Source organism: Lycorma delicatula, chromosome 6, assembly GCF_047948215.1.
Source record: "Lycorma delicatula isolate Av1 chromosome 6, ASM4794821v1, whole genome shotgun sequence".
In the NCBI taxonomy this organism is placed as follows: Eukaryota; Metazoa; Arthropoda; class Insecta; order Hemiptera; family Fulgoridae; genus Lycorma; species Lycorma delicatula.
The window spans coordinates 94,582,396-94,605,405 of record NC_134460.1 but is presented as its reverse complement, the minus strand read 5'-3'; the positions used below and the strand labels follow the sequence as shown (position 1 = coordinate 94,605,405).

Genomic DNA, 23,010 nt, shown 5'->3' with positions numbered 1-23,010 from the left:
GTCTCATACTGCGTGACTCTTCAACGTCTACAAAGGGCAATTCAGAATAAGCGGAGAGGAATGTTGTCATCAGGCATTATCTTTCTCCATGACAATGCTCGGCCGCACACTGCAGCTGTAACAAAGAAGCTCCTGCAGTGTTTTCGTTGGGAAGTGTTTGATCACCCACCATATAGCCCGAACTTGGCTCCATCCGATTTTCACCTCTTTGCTCACATGAAACGCTGGGTAGGAGGACAACATTTTGGCGCAGACCAGCGTCGAAACATGGCTGAAAACACAGGCGGCTCTGTTCTATGACGAGGGTATTGGAAAGTTAGTACTACACTACGACAAATGTCTAAATCGGAGTGGCGACTATGTAGAGAAATAGCATAACTATGTAAGTACTTAAAAAAAATAACCCTCATAGTTTCATTACACCACACTGGGTTTAGGTCAACTCCAATTTATCATCTTGATTGTGATCTTAATCATTATCACTATCAGTATTGACAAAGCCAAAAAAATCAAGTTCCTAACGTCACTTTGATCACCAAACTATTTTAAATATATAGAAATTGTAAAAATAAAACCTAAAACATTAATAAACTTTAAATTAATGTTAATATAAAGAAAATAAATGTGAAAAACTTGACTTACGGTCCCACATAGTAAAAAAAAAGCATTGAAATGATTTATATTAGACAACACATTATGTTCATAAACTATTAACAGGTACAAGGATTGTCTCATACCAAAGCTGAGGTCACACTGACAGCACCGAACTAAATACTAACCAACCTGAATCCAGGTTCATATGAATACCAAGATAGCCGACCATGACCTGGAAACAAGTTACCCGCTTACAAGGTACTTCATGTACCTTATATCTGTATAAGGTACTTCAGGTATTCTTCATGACTCAGATCCAGATCATTATCAGTGAATGTATCGCAAAGCTGTTTGGTCATGAGCTACACATTGTTGACATATGTGTATAACATCAAAAGAATTATTTTTGACATTTATGTTAATGTTATTTTTTTTTTCTTAGGTTCAGGGTATAAGGGACCAGTTAACAGTGCAAGTGTATGAGACTCATGCCAGAATAGCCCTGGAAAAGGGTGATCATGCTGAATTCAACCAGTGTCAGAGTCAGTTGCACACTCTTTATTGTGATGTCAATAGCGAAAACAGGCTTGAATTCACTGCCTACCGTATATTATATTTTATTTTCACTAAAGATTTTATGGGTAAGTTTTATTAATTATTGTTTTCATAATACAAGTATCAAAAAACTAGTCTGTAATGATAACATGGACCTACTTTGCTTTTATTTACCTGTGCTGGTTGATTGTAAATAGTAAACCTATATTCTAAGTTATATTGTCATAAGCAATGGTATTATCATTATATAAACTCCCTTTATTTTTATGACTCACTGTATTGTAATATTTAAATTATCCATAAAAGAAAAATTAAATTTCAGTGCTGTGATATGAATTAATTTTTTCTGTATTGAATTATTTCATATTTGAGGTACACTTTGTATCATTGTATGAGATTCATATTGTTAATAACTTAATAATTCTAATAACTCTTGGTTGGTGAAAAGGTTTGCTTTGCTTGTTACTCCACTATTTTAATAATTTTTTTACTTCATTATTTATTGTTTTTTTAGATATTTCTACTGTTCTTGCTTCATTGACTGAAGATGATAAAAAAGATGAATGTGTTGATCACGCATTGAAAGTAAGATCTGCATGGTGGTTGTCTAATTATCATAGGCTGTTTAAACTGTATAAATGTGCACCACGTATGTCTTCATACCTCATTGATTGGTTCCTACCTCGCGAACGGAAACTCGCTCTTAAAGCTATCATCAAATCGTATGTATTAAAGATATTGGTAGTTCTTAATTGCATGAATATAAGTAAATAGGAGAGGAAGGAGGGGGGGTTTATTCATTTTCTAATTTATTGCTAGAAATATATATGGCCGTATCCTTTTTATATTTTCCTTTAATAAGTTAATTACATGCTAACTATTTGTTTAATAATTATTTTTTTACCTAATGCATGTCTACAATTTTTTTTAAGTTTACATTTTATATAACTTAGCTAAACATTTTATCTAAATTTCATATTATGTTTCTTCCACCCTTATAACTAACTGATTACATATTTAAAAGCCCACTAAGTTTTAATGAAATTTCATTTAATTTTAATCAACCATGCATTATTTTTGTACGTTATTTCATGTCTGTTTTTCCTTTGTTTAATCAGAAATATGATAATACCAAAATGAAGATAGGATGGTAACAAATTTGTAAATAAATAGAAGGTATAAATAAAGCTATTAGGTAAATTAAATAAGTTGCTTCTTTTAATTTTGGGGTATACTTTCCAGAAACAAGGTATTTTTCATCCTTTCAGTTTTGATTTTTTTCACTACTCAGGATGTCTCGAGGAATAGCATCATTAGAAATGAAGGATTAAAGCAAGATTAAAAAGCCACTGATCAGATTAACATTTAATAAACTGGTTCCTCTTAATTACTGAAGTTAAATAATACACAATGCAGTTTCCCTACACATGGACATTTCTTACTGACTCATAATGATCAAAAACTTGTGGCTTTTTAAATATAATGCAAAAAAAATTTGAACTACATAGTTAATTGTATAAAAAAGCCCTACGTAAGTTGGAAAATTTCAACTTGTTTCACAACATTGAAACATCTAAAAAAAAATATAAGAATTTTAATGGTAAGATGCCTATACTTGGAGCATGTGACCAGTTCCAGTTACCATAAATCAAGATAACACTGGTTGCAATGTTGTGTTGTAATTAGGAATATGATTTCTATAGTATTAATATCCTAACCCACTGGGTTAGTCTAGTCGTGAGCTCGTCATCGCAAATCAGCTGATTTCAAAATAGAGAGTTCTAAGGTTTAAATCTAATAAAGGATGTTTTATACGGATTTAAATACTAGATCGTGGATATCGGTGTTCATTAGTGGTTGGGTTTTGATTAACCATGTTAATGTTCAGAAATGGACGACCTGAGACTACAAGACCACTTCATATACATTCATATATATCATTCATTCAAGTAATACCTTGCGGTGGTTTTGGTGGCTAAATGAAAAAAGAAAGAAAGAAAAGCATTAATATCCTAGTAAAAAAAAAACTGCTCAGTACAAGCCAAGGCCATGTATAGAATTTTTGTCCCTTCAGTGTTACTTGTTTTTATTTTCAGATCAACTTATTAATCTATATTTTGCATAAATATAGTAAAATTTCCTTTATTATTATCTTAATATATTTATATACCTAAAGTACAAATAGAACACAGTAAGCAAATTGTATGTTTAGCACTGGCATTCATTACTTTAAATGAAACATCTTTCCCTTCAGATTCAAATCTGAAAAATTTGGTCATAACTATGTTATTTTGAATTGCAAACAGTTGAAAAGTTAAAGTATTTATGACAAACCTTTTGTTGTGCTAACATTAAATTATTATAAACATGTTAATTGTCATTTTTCATTTGCCTTGAAACTGCTCTCATTTTAAAAGCCTTAATGTGCTTGTTAAACAAGCATTTAAAGAAAAGCTCATTACAATTGAAACACTAGTTAAGTAATTCACTCTGAGGAGTAAACAATAAATAGAAAAAAATTCTGTACTTTGTTAGAGGATTTCTTACATGTTTGTCATGTAAGAAAGGATTGTCATGTTTTGCCTTTTGAAAGGAATAGTAATAAATTTCCTCTAAGAGATTTTTTATAAGAACAAAATTCAATATATTTTCCAAAAATAAACTCAAATAATAAGCTAAAAAATATAACATAAATATTACCTCACAAAGCATAACTAAATTTACATGCACAGGTGGAGACAAGGCAACAACTTAAATTGATGGTTTTCTTAAAAGTAGATTATAATACCAGTTGTAAAAGAAAAGTGAAAAAATGTAGTAGACAGATTAGTTTATATGTAGCAATAAAAAAAATAAGCTAGCATATTTCTTATTTTCTATTTTTAAAAAAATATTAAAAGGAGAATGAATGTTAGTGACTTAAGATGTTAGTCAAAGCTTTAAAAATGTTGGATAGTATGTTATAAAACTTTTTCTGTGTATATTTTACTCATGGTCGGTGTATTTGGTAGTTGTGTTCACTGTGAATGTATTTGATATGAATTTCTTGTTATTAACTTTTTTTCTCATTCATTTTTGTTGAGTTTATATATTAATGCTGATATATTGATAACATCCATAACTTGAGTATGTTTGATCTTGGTCATTTCATTGTACTCTAAAATGAGTTTATTTTAAACAGATTGGTTTTAAAATTAATCTGTTTACATAGTATGATTATCTGAAAGTGATAATTGTTTCAAATTAATGTTATGTATGTATAATCTTCTCTGGAAAGCAGGATTTGTAGAAAGAATAGCATAAATTTTATCATTAAGTTTTTTGCAGATTAATTTTTATTGTTACTATAAAAATTCCTAGTCTCTACTGCTTTCTTTATAACTAAATATTCAAATTTTATTTATTTTTTTAAAGAAATTCTTAGTTTGCCAATTAATAATAATATTTAAAAGTGTAATATAGTATACTACCTTAATTATTTACTGAATAATAGAGTAGATTTTTATTTAATGAAATATTGTAATTTATTTTCTTTTTTAACTAAATGTACAATTTATAATTTAACATCTCTACTTTTCCATTGTGAAGGATTTTTTTGACACACTTATTTTTCCAGTCTACCATTTGTTTGGTTTTATGTACTTCTTTCTAGTTGGCTAATTTTATGTATATTGGGTTTATTTACCTTAAATTTTATTTTGATTTTCAACATTCTTCAGTCACCCAAGCCAAAAAAAGTAATTCTTCCTGACATTTTTCACGTTTCATTGTTATAAGGCATTAAATACTTTTAAAAGTTTCATAATTCATAGGTTTTCCAACTTCCTGTAAGGAAGCTTTCCTTTTATTTTCTAACCTGCTCTAAATATATTCCTTTTACAGTCTTCTTTATAATTTTTACTGCCTGATTAGAAAATTGCTTTCTTTTCAGTATATTAAGTTCTCTAATTTTAATATTTATTTAATTCATGGTTTATTTGGTCATATGTTATTACTCCAGCTTATTTTCAAACTTAATTTCTCAGTTAGAAAAATTATTAGAATAGAAACACTAAACCCATTTTTAGTTTCTGCTAATTGAATAATTTTAGCAAAGCTTGACTTTTTTTATGGATTATTGATCAGTATTTAGGTTTTTCCTTTAGCCCTTTGCTTCTACAGCAACAACCAGTACATAACTATAATGTACTGAAGAGCAATAATTGCATGATCGATTAAGATGAGGATTTCATTTACTCCCAAACTTAACTATGGCTTTATACTTCGCTTCATTTCCCTATCAACTGGTCTTGCTTTTCATTTTAGTTACAACATACTGACAAGGTAATATGAAAGTTTAAGAATCTACTTCAGCAGAAACACACAAGCTCTGTTCTCTTCAATAAAATATATTATTTTTAGAGAGAGAATATTTATATTGTAGGAATTATGTGTACTACTACCATTATAATGGTATGTAGTTTATATTTTATGTGTTTTAACTGATAATATTTTTTGATTTCAGAGTTTTATTATTACATGACTGAAATACTTGTTTGTTTTTATATTTTTCTAATGTTTTGCTCACTGTTGTTATGTATATAGTTACCGCCCTACTTTGGCTGTCGATTTCGTTAGTCAGGAACTTGCTTTTGATAAAGAAGAGTGTACAGAGTTTTTGGCGCAATTCGGGGTCATTTATGTGGATGAAGAAAGGACGAAGATTGATTGTAAAGCAAGTGCTCCTTCAGTTAGTTCCGCGTGAATCATTTCTAGTAATTTCGTTTTTATTATCCATCCTATTCAGTCTTAACACTTCCATTTTATTTCTAAAATAATCCCATCATTTAACAGGGTCAGTTATTATGGACTATACTGAAGTGAAGTTCTTGTATATAGTTTTTTTATTTTACAAGAAAATTCAATACATGTTTCTTGTATTCATTTAAAATCAGTTTTATTGCGTGGACTATACTAATTATATAATGGTGATAGTTGTGCTACATTTTTGGACACTGAGTGAAAATTGAATTATCACCGGTTTTACATTAGTCCTTTGGAATAGAGTGGAATTATGTGAAGCAGTTGAGAAAATTTGTCAGTAATTTTATTTATATCTGCCATCAATATATGCAGTTACAAATTAAAATTTTGTAGTGCTTATCCAGAGGAAAGAAGATTTGTTATTGTTAATTGATGTTCATTTAAAAATATTATTTTTTATGAAATGAAATAGAAATGAGTTAACATTTATTTATTACAAGATATGTTCTACAGAGTGGAAGAAATTTGTTAACTACTGCAATCACATTACTCATTGAAGGATGCTAATAAGAAAAATTAATGGAAGATTTTATAAGTATTTATTTTTTGTTACATTGTGTAATTGATGAATAACATAAAAACAGTACTTTTGAATGAACATTGTTTTAAACGAAAAGAATTTATATTCAAAGAAATTTATTATCAGCATTATTTATGTAACAGTTTATTTGTGATTAAGTTGGTTGAAAGAATTTATTGCACAAAGAGCATGGAATAATGTGCAGTAAATGTCAGAGCTATAAAATCCAAACTTTTTTGATCGACTTAAAATATTTTAAATATGCTAGAAAAAACTGGAATTATCTAATCAGTTATCATTAAGAATGGAATAAAGTCTTCTGATTGGTAAAAAAAATTTGATTGGAGAACACTTTCATGATTTCACACAGTAAAGAAACCATCTTCATTATGCATCAGCTCATTCTTGCATTCATGATAAGCAATCTGATTATGATTACAGATTTCACTGATGTACATATGAATTCAGTTCTACATATAAAATATATTCATTATTTCCATACATTATGCTTATCCTTTCCATCTTACTGTCAGTACTTACCTGAATGAGACAAATCCTTCCTTTAAAATTAATTCGTTTTTGTTCCAAACAGTAGTGGCAGTGGATATTTATTTGATGGTATATCAAAGAAAAATTGAATTATTTTACTACAAAGATACAGAGGATATTTTTTTGCCAGTATATCAGCAACAAGGAAACCAAATTATTTATTAAAAGGAAATAAGATTTGAAGTAAAATTCCTACTTATTTCTGACTATTGGATGGATGTGTAGCTGAATAAATTTATTTGAAATTAATGAAGAATTCTAATTCAGGTTGCCAAACCTGGAAAATATATTCTGCAATGACATACCACAGAGATGATCTGCATTTTATAAAGGAATGATCTCTTACCATAAAAATAGTGGTTTATAGGAAAATAAATTTAAAAAAAGATAGTAAGTATTCCATCATCTTTAACAGAATCTTCATATTCATGAAATACGTACCTGTGTATTATGAGAAGAAATTTATGTATAGTTTGCAACAGCGCATCAAACATGTTAAATACAAATATTTTTCTTAAAATATCTGTGACAAATGTTTTTATGAAGACATCATTCTGTACTCTTATCAACAGTTTTTGCTGTAGTGAACATTCGTGGGGTTGGTCATAAATTCTGTCAGTGATAATACAGCATATATCAGAGAGACTTTAATTCTGTCAGAGTTGCTTTTTGTTGTTATTGTTTATTTGGGTCTGGTGTTAGTAGAATTTTGTTTTGTAGGTTTTTCATTTTTAGGTAAAAAATCTCTTGGTAAGGTTAAATTTGTTGGTCTTGTTTTGTTATTTTTGTTTCTTCATGAGTTTTTACAGCAGTTTTTCAGCTATAACAAATGTTTCAAAAATAAGGATGACATCATTCTTACAACCCATTTCATCATTTTGGTGAAGCTGTCTTCTCTTCATTGTTTACATTGGATGCCGTAATCTTGATTAACTACTGTGATTCCATTAATAAATGGAAAATATATTTATGTACTGTCATGAAAACAACACTGCCTTCTACTGCTTCTAACCATCTCAACAACACGATGACCAGCTCTTACTTGTAAGAAGAAATTGTATGTGATATTATTTTTTTTTTTTGAAAATTTACTTTCAAAAACTTTGCACAGTCTGCAAGTTTACTTTGAAGGTATAATTTTTCAGCCATTTTAAAGCAACTACCTGTCATAATCTGAAAAATGGGATTTCAATGAAAAAGTATTTTATATTTTTTGGTTTATCTAGAAGCTTTTTTGTAACTAAACAATATTATTTTGGTATAAGAATTCAAAATTTTGTATGATTTATGTGTTAATAACTGCAGTCTTCTGAAATCATTTAACTTTTAATTTGTTCATGTATTACCATGCTCATGAACTTTGTGAATACTTTCTGTTTTCAGACCATAAAAAGTTATTTGCAATCACATTAAGTATTCGGCATTGTAGGTATCTTGGTCTGAGAGGCTTTGTTAATTTCACATGTAGCGATGTAAATATTACATCTTGGGAGTAGAGTATATCTGTGAAAAATGATTTGAAATTACCATTATTATCAATATCTTCTCTTTTTTACAAGAATTTATTCTTTTCCTCAACCTGCTAGGTAAATTTTACAAATAAATTAGTAATATATAAGAAATTATATATTTTAATATATTCCATTTTTCAGATATGTTAAACTATCAGAACTTTACTTTTTCATTCAGTTTATTTTTTATTGATTAAGAATTCTATGGCTGCGTTATATTTAAAATGTTATATTTTCTACATATAAAGTATTTTTATATATGTGAACTCAATATAATGTTTACATCAACAGAAAAATTTGGAATTTCATTATTATAAAAAAAGAATTATTTATTATTTGAATTATTAAAAATGCATTCATTATTATTACATTTTATTATTTATATATGTTGTATTTAGTTAATTGTATGGAGCAGTAAAAATTGTTTAAATAAAATATGCTGTGAAAACATGGTATATTTAAAAAATAAATAAATAACAATTTTAATGACACTGTTAAATTACAGTAAATAATAATTCATTAATATTTTTTTATTTATTCATTCATTGTTTATGTATATGATCTATTTTTTCTTATTTTTAAATCTTTTTGTATATATACAGCTGTTCCATCATTTAATTATGATGTACTGATTTTTTTCTTTTTGTGAATGCTAGATCTTATGTTGGGCATAACGTCAACTAATGCTGTAGATGCAACATATGTTTTAATTTTTAGTCCAAACACCACTGTGTGTTGGATGTGTAAAAAAATTAAATATTATCTAATACAAAACCCCATTTTAGTTCATAATGAATCAAATTGTACCAGATTAGCCCATTTAATCATTCTGATTCCTCCCCTGTGATTAATTATAGATTATAGTAATTTATATTCTTTCAGTATTCAGTGTATAAATGTTTTAAAATAAATTGGTGTTGTAAAAAGTTGTTTCATTTACACTTAAGTATATCTTCTGTTAATTCTATACATTAGGTTCTAGGTAAAGAAAGTGAAGTTGAATGAAATTAAGAATCTTGATTGTTTAATGAATTCCATAAAAAATAGACTAAATTCCATGAATTATTTTTGCTACATTAAAAATTGTCCTACAACACTGAATGTAATCAACTTCAGAAACCATCTATTAAGCAAAAATTAAAGTTAGGTTTAAATCGTGTAGAGGTTTTTCTAAGAAGGAAAATCTGTATAATTTTCAGAATCTGTTCTGTATTCATGTTTTATTTCTTTTGAACTTTATATTTACATTATAAAGAAACATGAATGGAAAAAAAAATATTTTACCTAAACGATTTTTAACAATAGCTTTTTAAAGATGTTTAACAAAATCCATCAAATTGGGGAAAATTTATTAAAACTAAAACTCATTATTTTGTAAAAAATACCGTTGCCATTCTCTAATTAGTATCTAAATATTTTTTTACTAATTTTTTAAAAAATATTAAGATTAAAAAACTTAGAAAAATCTCTTAATGTATTTCATGTTTCTTTTCAATAATTAAGCTAAGTTAATTTTTTGCAAAAAATTAACTTTCTGAATAATTAATTTTTTCTTGGTCTTCTTTTGCATTATATTTGTACTTAAAATTTGTATACATTTAACACACCCATTTGTACTCCAGTTATATCCATAAGCACATAGTAAAATATGCATCAATTGAGCAATTTCATCGGTCCAAGGTTCCAATGTTTGTTGCATCTCTGAAATACTACTATTTTGTAGTCAGTAGTTGCCTTTAAATATGTGAGGATTAATTTTTATCAACGTTTTATATATTATTAACTAAGTTAACAGTTGGCCATTCTAGGAACTGCCTTGCTCATTGTGCTGAAAGATGTTTGTCTAATTTTTGTCTAATTTTTATATTTTTTATACTTAATTTCTCATTACACAGTAGGATTTTCATTGATTTTTATTTTTATTTTGTGCAAATGTAATGAATTTTCTAAATTTACCTGATTTCATTCAGTAGCAGTTTTAAAAGTGTATTGTGTTTTATTTATTTGTAATATAATAGTGTATCAACTTATGTAAATGTGTAAATTTGAAATATGTATAATACTTTAATTTTGTATGGTAAATAAGTTTTAAAAAAAATAGTGTTAGAATCCAGTATTGAACTTCTGTTATTTATTTATTTATAGTTATATGCACAGATATATATATATATATATTATTATTGTGTATATTCTGCTCAAATTTATGTATCTAAGACGAGTAATAAGTAAGAATTTTTTTAATAAACTTATTGACTGAAGCAGTATTCAATATATTTCTTATAACATATTATTACAAACTGTTATGAATGAAAAATCCTTGAAAATTAAACTTTTTAAGATTAATTGATCAGTTTCTTGTTTTTACTCTTGATCAGTTTCTTGTTTTTACTCGCTCTTCATCTAGTGTAAATATGCAAATAATTTCCTACCAGATTAATTTCCATGAAAGTGGACCTCTGAATAACAGAACTCAAATTCACAATTTATTCCATGTCAAAAACTGTATAGAATTTATCCCTTAATTAATATACAGCTTCATTTTGCCTTTACAGAAATTCAGCAGTTTTTCATAAGCTGTATATGCGTTTTAAAAACAGAATGTTCCAGACTCATGTTTATATAAAAACATTTCCTTTTTCCTGAAATTCTTTTTTGTTTCTTCATGATACAATGTATTATTTACAATTACATATTGCAACATAACAAAATGATTCAACTGATTCAGTCTATCAGAAAAATAGTGAAGCAAAATAAAAATTTAACAAAGACCAAAAATTTTACTTACAAGTACAAATAGAATGAAATTAGGTCTAACCTTTAAAATATTCTTATTTTTACTGTTAGTCTGTATTCAAAACAGCTTTAAGATATTCAGTTTAAAACTGCCAGGTAATGTAGAACATAATTCAAGAAAAAATTAATTTAAACTAGAACTATAATGCTTTTTACTGCCCCAGCAGATGTATAACATTATTAGTACTCTAGCATGTACTCATCAAGCTTCATAAGTTGCTAATGGTAACTGTGTATGCATAAGTATATTTTACTTAGTAGAGTAATTAGATTTCACGTTAATTTGCCAATTTATTTGTTTCTCTTATAGAGAACAATTTTTTTTTGTCATTTTATATCACTCCTGCTTCATCCATCTTTAGTAATTCTACTTTCCAAGTAATAAAATTCTTCTACTTTCATACTCTTCCTAATATTTACTTTATTATTATTTCTACTACATTTGTTCTTGTTTATCTTTTCTCCTTGTACCCGGATCTAAATTGTTCTTTAAAACAAACTGTTACTGTTGGTTCTATTTTTATTAATGCTGAACATTTTATTCCAGTCTTCATTATCAAATGCCTTTTCGAGGTCTATAAATGCCAAGTACGTGTTGGTCTTCTAACACTTCCACTTTCCTCTCAATTCTTCTGTCTAGTTAAAATTTTTGATGCACGAGAAGTTAAGCTAATTAATTGTTCTGTATTCTTCACATTTATCTGCTCCTGCTTTCTTCGGTATCATGACTATAACGCTCTTCTTGAAGTCTGATGGAACTTACCTGATCGCTTCCTTACCTGCACTGCAAAGTAATTCTGCAGGTATTCCGCCCTATTCCAGGAGCCTTTCTGCTGTTAAAATCTTTTAATGCTCTCTATTGTTTCTCCAATTTTATCATCTTCTACTTCCTCTGTAACATCAGTTTCTCTTTCTTTTCCTCCGTATAACTCCTTTCATACTATAAATTGGTGTACCATCTTTGTTTAATATATATTAGATTTTAATTTATGTACCACAAAAATTTTCCTTAACTTTCCTGTATGCTCCATCTATTATACTAATGATCATTCCTCTTTCCACTTCTGAACAATTTCTTTAATCCACTCTTCTTTCATTAATTTGCACTTCCTGTTTATTATAATAATAGTCAATATTTCCTTTTACTTTCTTCATCGCTAGCATTCTTATATTTTCTACGTTCGTTAGCTGCAATATATCTTCTGTTATTCAAGGTTTTCTACCAGTTCTCTTTGTTCCGCCTAAGTTTGCTTCTGCTATTTAAAAATTTCCTTTTTAACATTCTTCCATTCTTCTTCTAAATTTTCTACCTTATCTTTTTATTCAGACCTCTTGCGATGTCCTCATAAATCTTCTTTACCTCTTCTTCTTCAAGCTTCTCTAAATGCCACCAATTCATCTGACACAGCTTTTCTTCAGGTTTTTAAATCCCAATCTACATTACATTGGGGGTAATGTAGATTGGGTAAGCTTTGCAGTCAAGTTGATTTCTAAAATCTTTGCTTAACCACTTCATGCAACTGAAAGTCAATCCCCTCTCTCATTCCTTTTGCCCAGCTGATATTCACCCACAATATTTCCTTCCTTGCCTTTTCCAATGCTTGCATTCCAATCTCCAACCATTATTAAATTTTCATCATTGGCACTTGGTGTATCGACATTAACAATCGTTGTCAGCTTAGATTTTGATTTTATCCTTATTACAATGATTCTGCTGTTGCTATGCTTTATAAATACTCTACTCTCTTCCCTATCTTTTGTTGATTATGAAATCTACTCCTGCCTGCTCTTTATTTGAAACCGTGTTAATTATTCTAAAATCACATGACCAAAAGTATTTTTTTTCAGATAACCTACCAACCATTTTTTTAAAAACTTCTAATGCTCCGACTCGTAGATTTTAATTTTCTGGTGACTCCTTTCCTTAGTAGTCCCCCACCCAGGTATCCGAACGGGGACTACTTTACCTCTGAAATATTTTACAAAAGAATAGTCCCCCACCCAGGTATCCGAACAGGGACTACTTTACCTCTGAAATATTTTACAAAAGAAGATGCCTCCATCTTTGTTACTACCATGGAAAAAAATCAGCTGTAGTTTTCCATTGCTGTTACCTGTGCAGTACTCAGAAGATTGAGTGATATTAATATGGCAGCAACTTCTGAAAGAGCTGCTGCCCTCTCTCAGGAATGAAGACCCCCCCCCCCCCCATCAGCAAGGTCTTATGATTCATAGAGAGAGGGATGGATGAACTAAAAAATGTCAAAATTATTCTTGTTGAATCTTAACAGCAGAAATAGGTTTTGACTGAAATCTCTGGTTGATGAAGTACAGTACAAATTGTGGGCCGCTTGTGATGGTTGCTAAATTTTCTGATTCATATTATCATTTTTATTTTGAACTAGCAAATTGTGGATTATTGCCGCTTGTGATGGTTGCTAAATTTTCTGATTCATATTATCATTTTTATTTTGAACTAGCAGACTTGACAATGCTTTTCACTGTTGCTAGATTTGAGTATATTTATATTAACAAAATTAAATATTAATTTTGTTAATTAAAATATTAATTTTGTTAATTAATTTAACCTTTATAAAATTTAACCTTTCTCTCTTTCTCCTTTCCTGTTTCCCCCATTTTCATTTTTATCCTACCATTTCTCTTTCTCTTTCCCCCTCTTTTTTTTCTTCCATTACCTTTTCCCTTTCGTCATTTTTCCTTTTTCCCCATGCATAAATTAGTCCGCTGGCGGACTAATAAACAACTACTGGCGGTCAATTTTATTACGATAAATTGAATGTAATCGTAAAATATTTTGTATATGGTGCTTTGTCACAGGTGTATATGTAAATTTACATTTACATTTTTATTTATATAGACTGCATATCGACCTTAGCATTTAAGGTTTCTGTAGTAGGGGTGTAGTGGGGCTGTTCCATTACTAAATTTTGGAAAGATTTCCTGCACACATGTTAATTTAAAAAAAAAAAACAGATACAAGTTGTAGTAGTAGAGGAACATGTTCCTCCATTTCTGGAGGAAATTTCTATGATTAATTTATTACAATACTAAATTATGCAAAATTTAATAAAGATATTTTTGCACTGCTTTTATTAGGTTTCATAGGCCATTTCCTTTTCTTATTTATTAGGTTTCATAGGCCATTTCCTTTTCTTATTTATGACACCAAGCCTAGTTCTCTTATCTTCCTGCGCTAAGAAACTAATAATATTTTCGCAAAAATTATATGGCAAGACATAAAGTCAAAAGAATATTTTTTCATTGTTTTTATTTCAATTTTATCTATTTATTTATTTAATTAACATTAATACTAAATTTTAATCAAATTTTATTTAAAAGATTGTTAAAGTAAAAGTTAAAAAGTAATAAATAAACACACAGATGCAGATTACAGATTACTTTAATGTGAAAAGGGAAAGTTTGGAAACTTTTATAAGAAATTTAAATACAAGAAAGATTTTTTTTTAATTGTTTAAATTGTAATATTTATTATGTTCAATTACTTCTTTATAGGAAGATTTAAAATCTTCCAAAGAAATAAAAGTACGTGGTGCCTTTTTTTGACCTATTCTATTAATACAAATTATGAATTTGAATATTACAATTTTCAAAAAGAATTTTGTTTTTTTTATAACAAAATTCTTTTTCCTGAAGGGAATAATTTTAAAATGTTGTTGAATTGTAACAGGATAACAGAATGAACAAAATTATTTATATCTGAAGAGGAGTACTTTGATGGTGACAAAATCAATATTGATTAGTAAATAAAAATTTTTTGAGAAACTAAAATTCTGCTGATTTTTTTATTTATTATTAAACCTTTGTATTTTAGTTTTAAGGAAAGTGTAATCAGTAGGTTATAATTATACTGATGTAAACTTTCAGTTGCCCTAGATTCCTAGGAAACTGTTAGGCGGTTTTTTTTCAACCCCACCATGGTGGATGGTGGATGGTGGATGGAGGATGGAGGATGGAGTCAACTAAGTACAAGAGATATATTTAAACACATTTTACAAGTGATTTTTAATTTTATATTTAATAATAAAAATATTTAAACACATTGTACAAGTGATTTTAATTTTATAACTTACTATCATACAATCTCATCATACAATTCTAGAATGTTAATACTGAATGTTCTTGAAACCAGTAAGTAGAAATAAAATATTTCTTTTTGTTAGTATTGTTTTATAATTTCTTTCTGGAATATTTTATTTCTACTTACTGGTTCAGTTTCTAATTGTATGATGAAATTGTAGAAACTTAATACTGAATGTTCTTGGTTCTTGAAACCATATTCCAAAAAGAAATTATAAAACAATACTATAAAAGCTTAAAACAACTTTAAATAAAAGTGTGTGTGTATGAAAGTACCACTTATATCATGTTCAGTTCTGCTGGATCAACTTTAACAAAACATTTTAGAGAAAATTACTAAAAGAATGTTGCTGGTTCATATTGTATGCATACATATAAATTAAATTAACCTACCTAATCAACTCTGTAAGTAATTACTGTGCCAGCAAGAATGATAATAAAACAGCATACATACTATATTTTTAAAATAAAAAAATTATATAATATTATTCTATATATAATTATAACTTAACTAATTAATTAATCTCTTCATTTTGTATCAATTTTATATCTCACAGTTATTTATCTCACATTTATCATATGGGATTTTTGTCACCATTAAACAAGATGCCACTGGTAATGATACTATGCTGTAGTTACTGATGATTATTCACGTTCTGGACTGTAAAACAAAGTAAAAGAAAGCATTCACTACATATGTTTTCATTTAAATAGAAGTTTTTTTCATTCAAAAAAAGGATATATTTTTTATTACATCTATATTACTTCTCCAATTTTTCATTCAAATTGGGTGTTAAAAAAAGGATATATTTTTTATTACATCCATCAAAGAAATCACCACCAGGGTAACCTAAACATAAGCATCAGGATTATAAGCCTCATCCAATAAAGCTTCTAATAAAGCTTCTCATCGGTTACTTAATTCTAGATAGCCCACCACATCTTTTATCTGAGAAGAAAAGTTGCTTCTTATTCCTTTTTTCATTCAGAAATTTTTTTAGCAGGATGTTTTATCAGGTATTCTGTGCCGAGTTAAGAGTGAAAACACCAAAAGAAATCTTTTTCTTATTTTGAATATTTCCAGAAAAAGGTGTTGAACTGGTACAGCATTTTCCTTAAGAATTAGAAATTATAATTTCAATAAAAAATCAGATAGTTTGGCAGAACGTGTCTTTTTGATTCAAAGACAAGACCTTAGCCCTCACGTTTACAAAATCCCATCTGATAGTTGTTTTTTATACCTGTAATAATAGTGGAAAATTTAACTTTGTAATTTTCTAAATTAAAAAATATGACCAAAAAATGGATCTTCTAAGAGTTTCCTTCTCCTGAATAACATAACATTTTATAGTAACATTAGTGACCAACCTTTAACTTCTGTTATTTTTAGGAACCCAATGGCATTTCATTCTTGCTTACTTATACACCTTTACATCATTTTTGGATTACTGCTTTTATGAGACATTCCAATTGTTGTGGATTCAGTTTATTTTCTTATTAGGGATCAAAAAAGATTTAACTACTTGGAATTTTTGTAATACATTTATTTATTGATAACTATTCGATTGTAATATTTAATAAAATAATTGTAAAGGAATTTACTATTGTAACAATAGATCACCACAATAGTTTTTCCTGTTATTTATTTTAAAAATATGTACAATTTAAAACTGTTAATAAAATTTGTTAAAAATAGTCCATAGCAATAATCAATAAAGTAACCATTAATTTAGGACACACTTACTTGGTAAATAAAAGTTAAAATATAAGATTAAGATATCTAAATTTAAATGGTATAATAATACTTTGGGTACTGAAATAATATATATTAAATAAGAACATTTCAAAACTAGGCTTTTTATCATTTCAACAAATGTAAAAATAGAACATGTATAAAATCCATGTAAAAAAAGGTTGTGCAAGGTATTTAAACGTTTACAAAAGATTCCAATACATTAACATATGAATGAAAAGAAGAAAAAGAACTAGATGTATAAGAATTTTGGGAAGAGCTAAATTTTTGTTGAAATAGTATTCATGCAACTCCTACCTGTTACAGAAAAGAAAATATACAATTGTATATTAAAAAAAAAAATCAAAACCAATTAATTACTTTTAAAATAGTGAAACCAAGTATATTTATTCTCTTTAACCAAACTGCTAAAGAGATACATGCTATCAAATGTAGATATATCTAATAGGCATTTTTATCAGTATGCTACATTACACCATAATGACATGAGTTGAACACAAAATGAGTTAAGACGATTCTAGTCACAAACATAGTTTGTGACTAGAAAAAAAACAGAGTGGTATGAACTGAATGTGCTATTTATAGTCTGTGCAGTTGCAGCAATGATTTTTTTCATAAATCAATTAAGTTTGATTTCCAGTAACAATTAATTTTCTCTTCCAATTCATATCAATAAATAAAAAAGCAGGACTTGTCTGTTAGGTAAAATAAATATGTAAATAATAAATAAATTTTTCAACTTTTAAATTTAGTTTGACCTTACCTATCTCTGATTTCTATCACACTTAAATCCTCTGGAACATCCTGAGGTATTGCTGCTGTTGCTACTGCTATTGCTGCAGGTTCTGCTCTTCTCCTTCCATTTCTCAGCGAGTGCCTAGTTCTTCGAGGAGCATCTAAAATAAATATCCAGAGACAAAACTTATATGTTACTATCAATATGTTATATGTTACTAACTAAAATGCATTGCATAGCATGTGCTTCATTGTCACCAAATAGAACTTGCATAAAAGGAACAGATACAAATGGTTATTCATTAAGGATAACATTATATTAAAAAAAAAATAAATTATTTAAAATGCTTTTTTGTATTTTTCATTAAAAAAATTTATTGTATTTTTCATTAAAAAAATGTAATGTTACGAAACTCATTACATCCTTTATTTTTTTAATTTTACAGCTAAGTGACAAATACCTTGGAAATACATTTGTTATTAAAACTGTTCAGAAAATATATAATTGGATTTTTAAGAAAAAAATTGGTTCATTTATAAATTACTGAAGACATTTTTTTATAGCCTTATAGAAGTTTTGAAAAATTCAAATTTATTTTACTCTTTATATTTTATTCAGTCAAATTAGACCACAAAATGAAAAATTCAAATTTATTTTACTCTTTATATTTTATTTCTAGCCCAGTCAAATTAGACACAAAAACACCAATCAAGAGAAATAAATCCCAAAGTCTGAAAATTGGCACAGTTGTTCCTTGTTACCTAAGTTGGAAGAAAATAAAAGTCGTGATGGGTGGGGGAGGGGCTTTTAAAGATGATGTTTCGCTCATATCCAAGACTTATCACTCATAGTGAAAAAATTGTATACATAAAAATTAAAGCTGATACAATTTCCTATAAAAATAAATCATGCATTTCTTACATACGACCATTAGTTTCAGAGCTATGAGCTTCTGAAGTTTTCATAATTACTCTGGACTAGAGTTTATACCATTTTCCTTTGTTATTTAATGGTTTCAAACACATGCATTCACACACAATATAGCCAATAGTATTCAAATTAGCATTTTACAGTGAAGGAGATAAACAATGGGAAGGGGGGATTAGCTCCCCAAAACTCTGTTATCTTCAACCAGTATGTGACTTACACAGAGACATTATGGTGAACGCTGCATAGTTGTGTTTGATGGCTACACAGACATCGACAACAGCTCAAAACATGCTGAACAACAATGTCAAAGCACCACAAAGACGTTAGTCAACACTGAATTCACCAAAGGAATGACAGTAACAGTTCAGCAAGAACACTTCCTTGGTAATGAGAAGGCCAAGTTCATCAGTATGCTGCCTCAGAAAATGATCACCGAGGGAATTGCAGTGAGACAGGCTAATGCTGACAATTGTATGGTGTGGAATAGAAAAAGCAGCATCCAATGAAAATGCAGCTGTCACAGGCAAAGATGTGTAGATTTGCTGGTCTTGTTGACAGCATTAGCTCCATCCAAAACCAACATTCTGTTCATCAAGCCAGGGAGAGGGAAAGTGGAAAGTAGAATGTACTCCTCCTTAGAACTGCAAAAACTTGACTGCCGAAAACATCCTATTCATTCATAGGTTTGGTGGGTGTGACACTACCTCATCCATCTTCAGGAAAGGCAAGTCAATGAGTCAAATTGTTCAGTGGGACAGCAGCCTCAAAGCTATATGTAATATGTTTGTCTGTCATAGTCGTCTTCAACATCACAGGAGGTTACTGAAGCAAGAAAGGACATGTTCTTATGTTGTACCATGCCTGCAAACAAAATTTCAACACCCACTGATACTTGGCTTTCCTCAAGTCAGACCTACTGTCCTTACCACTTAACAAGGAGTTCTACCTGCAGCACTCTAACATAGTGTATCTGCTGGGGTTAGACGAAGGGTGTTGATGAAAATCTTCAACCCCTTGACCATGGAACCTGCTGCTGTCCCTCAGCACAATTTTTTTTAATTGTACGGCAGGCTGTGAGATGCATTTTGGGTGTCAAGGCAGGAATCCACTCCACAACAGTGTGTGGGAACTGCTAGGGAGCCTGCACCAATAACCCCCCAGTAGATGACAATTGCCTGGACGAAGAAGAGATCAATGACTCGTGACACGACTATTGTTTGATTAATACGACCTTGGCAATGTTATATAACAATGAAATGTGAATAAATCACGATTTTCGGAAATTATTGTTACTTTCTTGGCCCTATAACTCTGAAATTATTGGTCAGACATAAAAAATGCATAGGCCCATTTTTATAGGAAATTTTGTCAGCTTTAATTTTTATTTATATAAAATTTCATTACAAGTGATATTTTCTGATATAAACAAAAAATTAAAAAAAGTCACCTTTAAAGGCTCTCCCTTTCTGTGCCAATTTTCAAAACTCCTGAATTTATTTCACTCTATCTGTCTGGCTTGAATGGGCTATTCTTTAACAGAGTTTGCCTTGAAAATTCCTTAAATGTTACTGATTTACAATTATAAGTGAACTCCACCTGGTTGCAGCATTTATTCTTCTTTGCCATGAGCCATTAAATACATATTTAAATTTACACATTCACACTATGCAAATTTTTTATAATCTTAAGGTATAATACTGATCAGGATAATTTCAAATTAATTTTATGTTATATAAAAATTAACTGTTACTTTACTTTTCCTATAACCATTACTTATCACTGAAGGAAATATTTTAATATACAAAAATCTGGAGCAAAATTTCATCAGAGAAAAATTTAATTTGTCAATTAACAACTGACATGAGAAGCCACTTAATACAATCATCAGTATACAGCCCAACTATCAAGTGAAACTAAGGTAGACACAGTGCTTTACTTTATTAATAGGATAAAATTTAATTAAATTTTTCTTTCACTGTAGACATTGTGTGTGGTTTGCAAAACTTTGCATTTCAATATATAACTCTGAGTTACTAATAGGCTATATTGAATGCAATTTTACATTTACCTGAGGCCCCATTTTTATTTTATTCTGATCATGAAGGAGAAACCTATATGAATCATAAAGGTAAAATCTTTTATAAAAAAAATATATTTGCTGAGATATGAGAAATTTGTTATGTTGTTTTTCTTTAATTCTTCATAGAAATTAAAATGTGTATTTATTATTTTTATGGTTAACTTTAGACCTTTTCCACTCATCATTCACAATTTGTAATTAATTTTACAGTTGTACTCTTAATTTTACTATGTACTCTTTCACAAAGCCAATTTGTTTTTACCTTCTACAGTAATTTTAACAAGTTTAACCTATGACTGGTAGTAAATGTAACTCAAGACATCTTAAAATAACTGAAAACAATCATTTAACTCATCTATATATTTGAAGTGTGGTTTCTTTCTCATGGGTTTTGCAATAGTGAGCGGTCTTCCTTCATCCTCCTTTCACTTTATGATCACTGCAGATCTTGCAGTCTTTAGTTTTGCCTTGAGAATTTGGAAACAAAAGATGCAATTTTTCATTCAAGCATGTTTCTTGGTCTGGTGTCAATGACCGTACTCGTTTTCTGTTCTGGGTGTTGCAAACATCACCTACCAGCTGTGTTGCTAATTGTTTTCTGAATGTCTTATGAGCAACATCTATATTTTTCAATTTAAAAATAAGATAGACATACATTATGGATGTTTCCAGAAGCCAAAAAACATTTTCCTAGTGAATGAATAAGTGATATAGTGATCGGCAACATCCACTCCTTCCATATTCTTGTTATAACTAAATATAACTATAGGCTTTCAAACTACCTCTTGTATTCCCTTTTTCCTTTTTCGTTACATTTTCAAAAGAGTTGTCATGGTAGGTGGAAAGCATGGCTATGATTTGTACCTACCCATTTATAGTCACAAAGCACATAAACACGAAGACCCCATTTTGTAGGTTTCAGTATTTGAAAACAACATGCCATTTGAAGCCTGCAGTGTTTTTATCTACACTTGCATTTTGACCTGGTATATAATACTCCCTAAATTTTTTATCTAACTTTAGTATTATATTTTTTTACTTTTGAATCCAGAGATTGAAGGACCTACTTCCTCTGCAGGGAGTGAAGAAGTTGGTTCCAAAGAAATTTGCATAACCTGTCCTGTGAAAACACATCTTTGAAAAATGGATGTTGGTTTTGAAAAGTGGATATTTAACCACACATCACTAAAATACAACTGGATTTATGTTTATAATGACCCCCATAAAAGCTTTCATTTCACAGACACATCTGTCCAAGATGACCAAATGGAACACCTTTGTAAGGCAGTACTATGCTGAATTTTCACTTTCGCATAATTGTTAGTTTCGTTAACAATCAATGTAAATAACTGATCTGTAAAAAATAATTTCCAGTAATCTAATGCAGTTTCAGGATTATTGCCACGCCCTATAAAACTACTGACCATCCTGTAAGGGAATTATGAAAATCGACATTTTCTTCCCAACATCTCCACAGTAAAACAAGTTGCCAGTTAGCAACATTGTTGTTTCCTTGTTCGGCATCTATATAATTTTCACTGTTATCCTCATCACTAGCACTTTCATTATTAATATTTACTTCAAAATCAGAATCACTTTCATCAGACAAATAACGGAGAACATATTCATCTGTCATGAAACTTGTTGACACTATTTTCTTAGACTGGTTTATTTTGAAGATGACACTGTCACATAAATAATATTCTTTTTGCAGTACTGCTTGTAGACGCTATAGAAGAAGTTCATTTTATTCACATATCAATTATGAATAAGCAGCAAACATTTAACACAAGTAATTCATCAACCAATACTCAACACGCAAGTAAACCAACAGTTCAAATGAATATCAACTCCAGGTCGACAGATAGAGTTAAATGAATAGAATCCCATCATTTTCTGATACTTCACCATGGATTGATTATACAGAAAGTATTTAATTAATATAAATAAATAAATATAATTTAATAAAATGAATAATTATTTAAATAAAAAAGAAACACATGTTTTATATAAAATTATTATGATTCAACTTGCTTTAATCTTAAATCTCTGAAATTATTTACTAAA

At 28.9% G+C, this 23,010-nt stretch overlaps 2 protein-coding genes across 7 annotated transcripts in view; one reads left to right on the top strand and one right to left on the bottom strand.

Moving 5' to 3' along the window:
- LOC142326043 (leukocyte receptor cluster member 8 homolog) overlaps positions 1–23,010 on the top strand; it is an 85,868-nt gene that overhangs the window by 56,287 nt on the left and 6,571 nt on the right. For 4 of the 6 annotated variants that reach the window (XM_075368137.1, XM_075368135.1, XM_075368138.1 and 1 more), the window contains 3 exons: positions 1,037–1,235; positions 1,664–1,871; positions 5,734–9,852. In XM_075368137.1, coding sequence (XP_075224252.1) covers positions 1,037–1,235; positions 1,664–1,871; positions 5,734–5,893 — 567 coding nt within the window. In that variant the 3' untranslated portion in view covers positions 5,894–9,852. Of the gene's footprint in view, positions 1–1,036; positions 1,236–1,663; positions 1,872–5,733; positions 9,853–15,034; positions 15,134–23,010 lie in introns of those variants that run through there. The other 2 variants (XR_012756658.1, XR_012756659.1) reach the window with 2 other exon arrangements.
- The window catches only part of LOC142326045 (E3 ubiquitin-protein ligase CHFR-like), a 53,313-nt gene continuing 45,643 nt past the window's right edge, over positions 15,341–23,010 (bottom strand). The window contains exons 10-11 of the mRNA XM_075368139.1: positions 17,961–18,093; positions 15,341–16,105 (exon numbers count right to left, since the gene is read on the bottom strand). Of these exons, the coding sequence (XP_075224254.1) occupies positions 16,090–16,105; positions 17,961–18,093 (149 nt within the window). The 3' untranslated portion in view covers positions 15,341–16,089. The remainder of the gene's footprint in view (positions 16,106–17,960; positions 18,094–23,010) is intronic.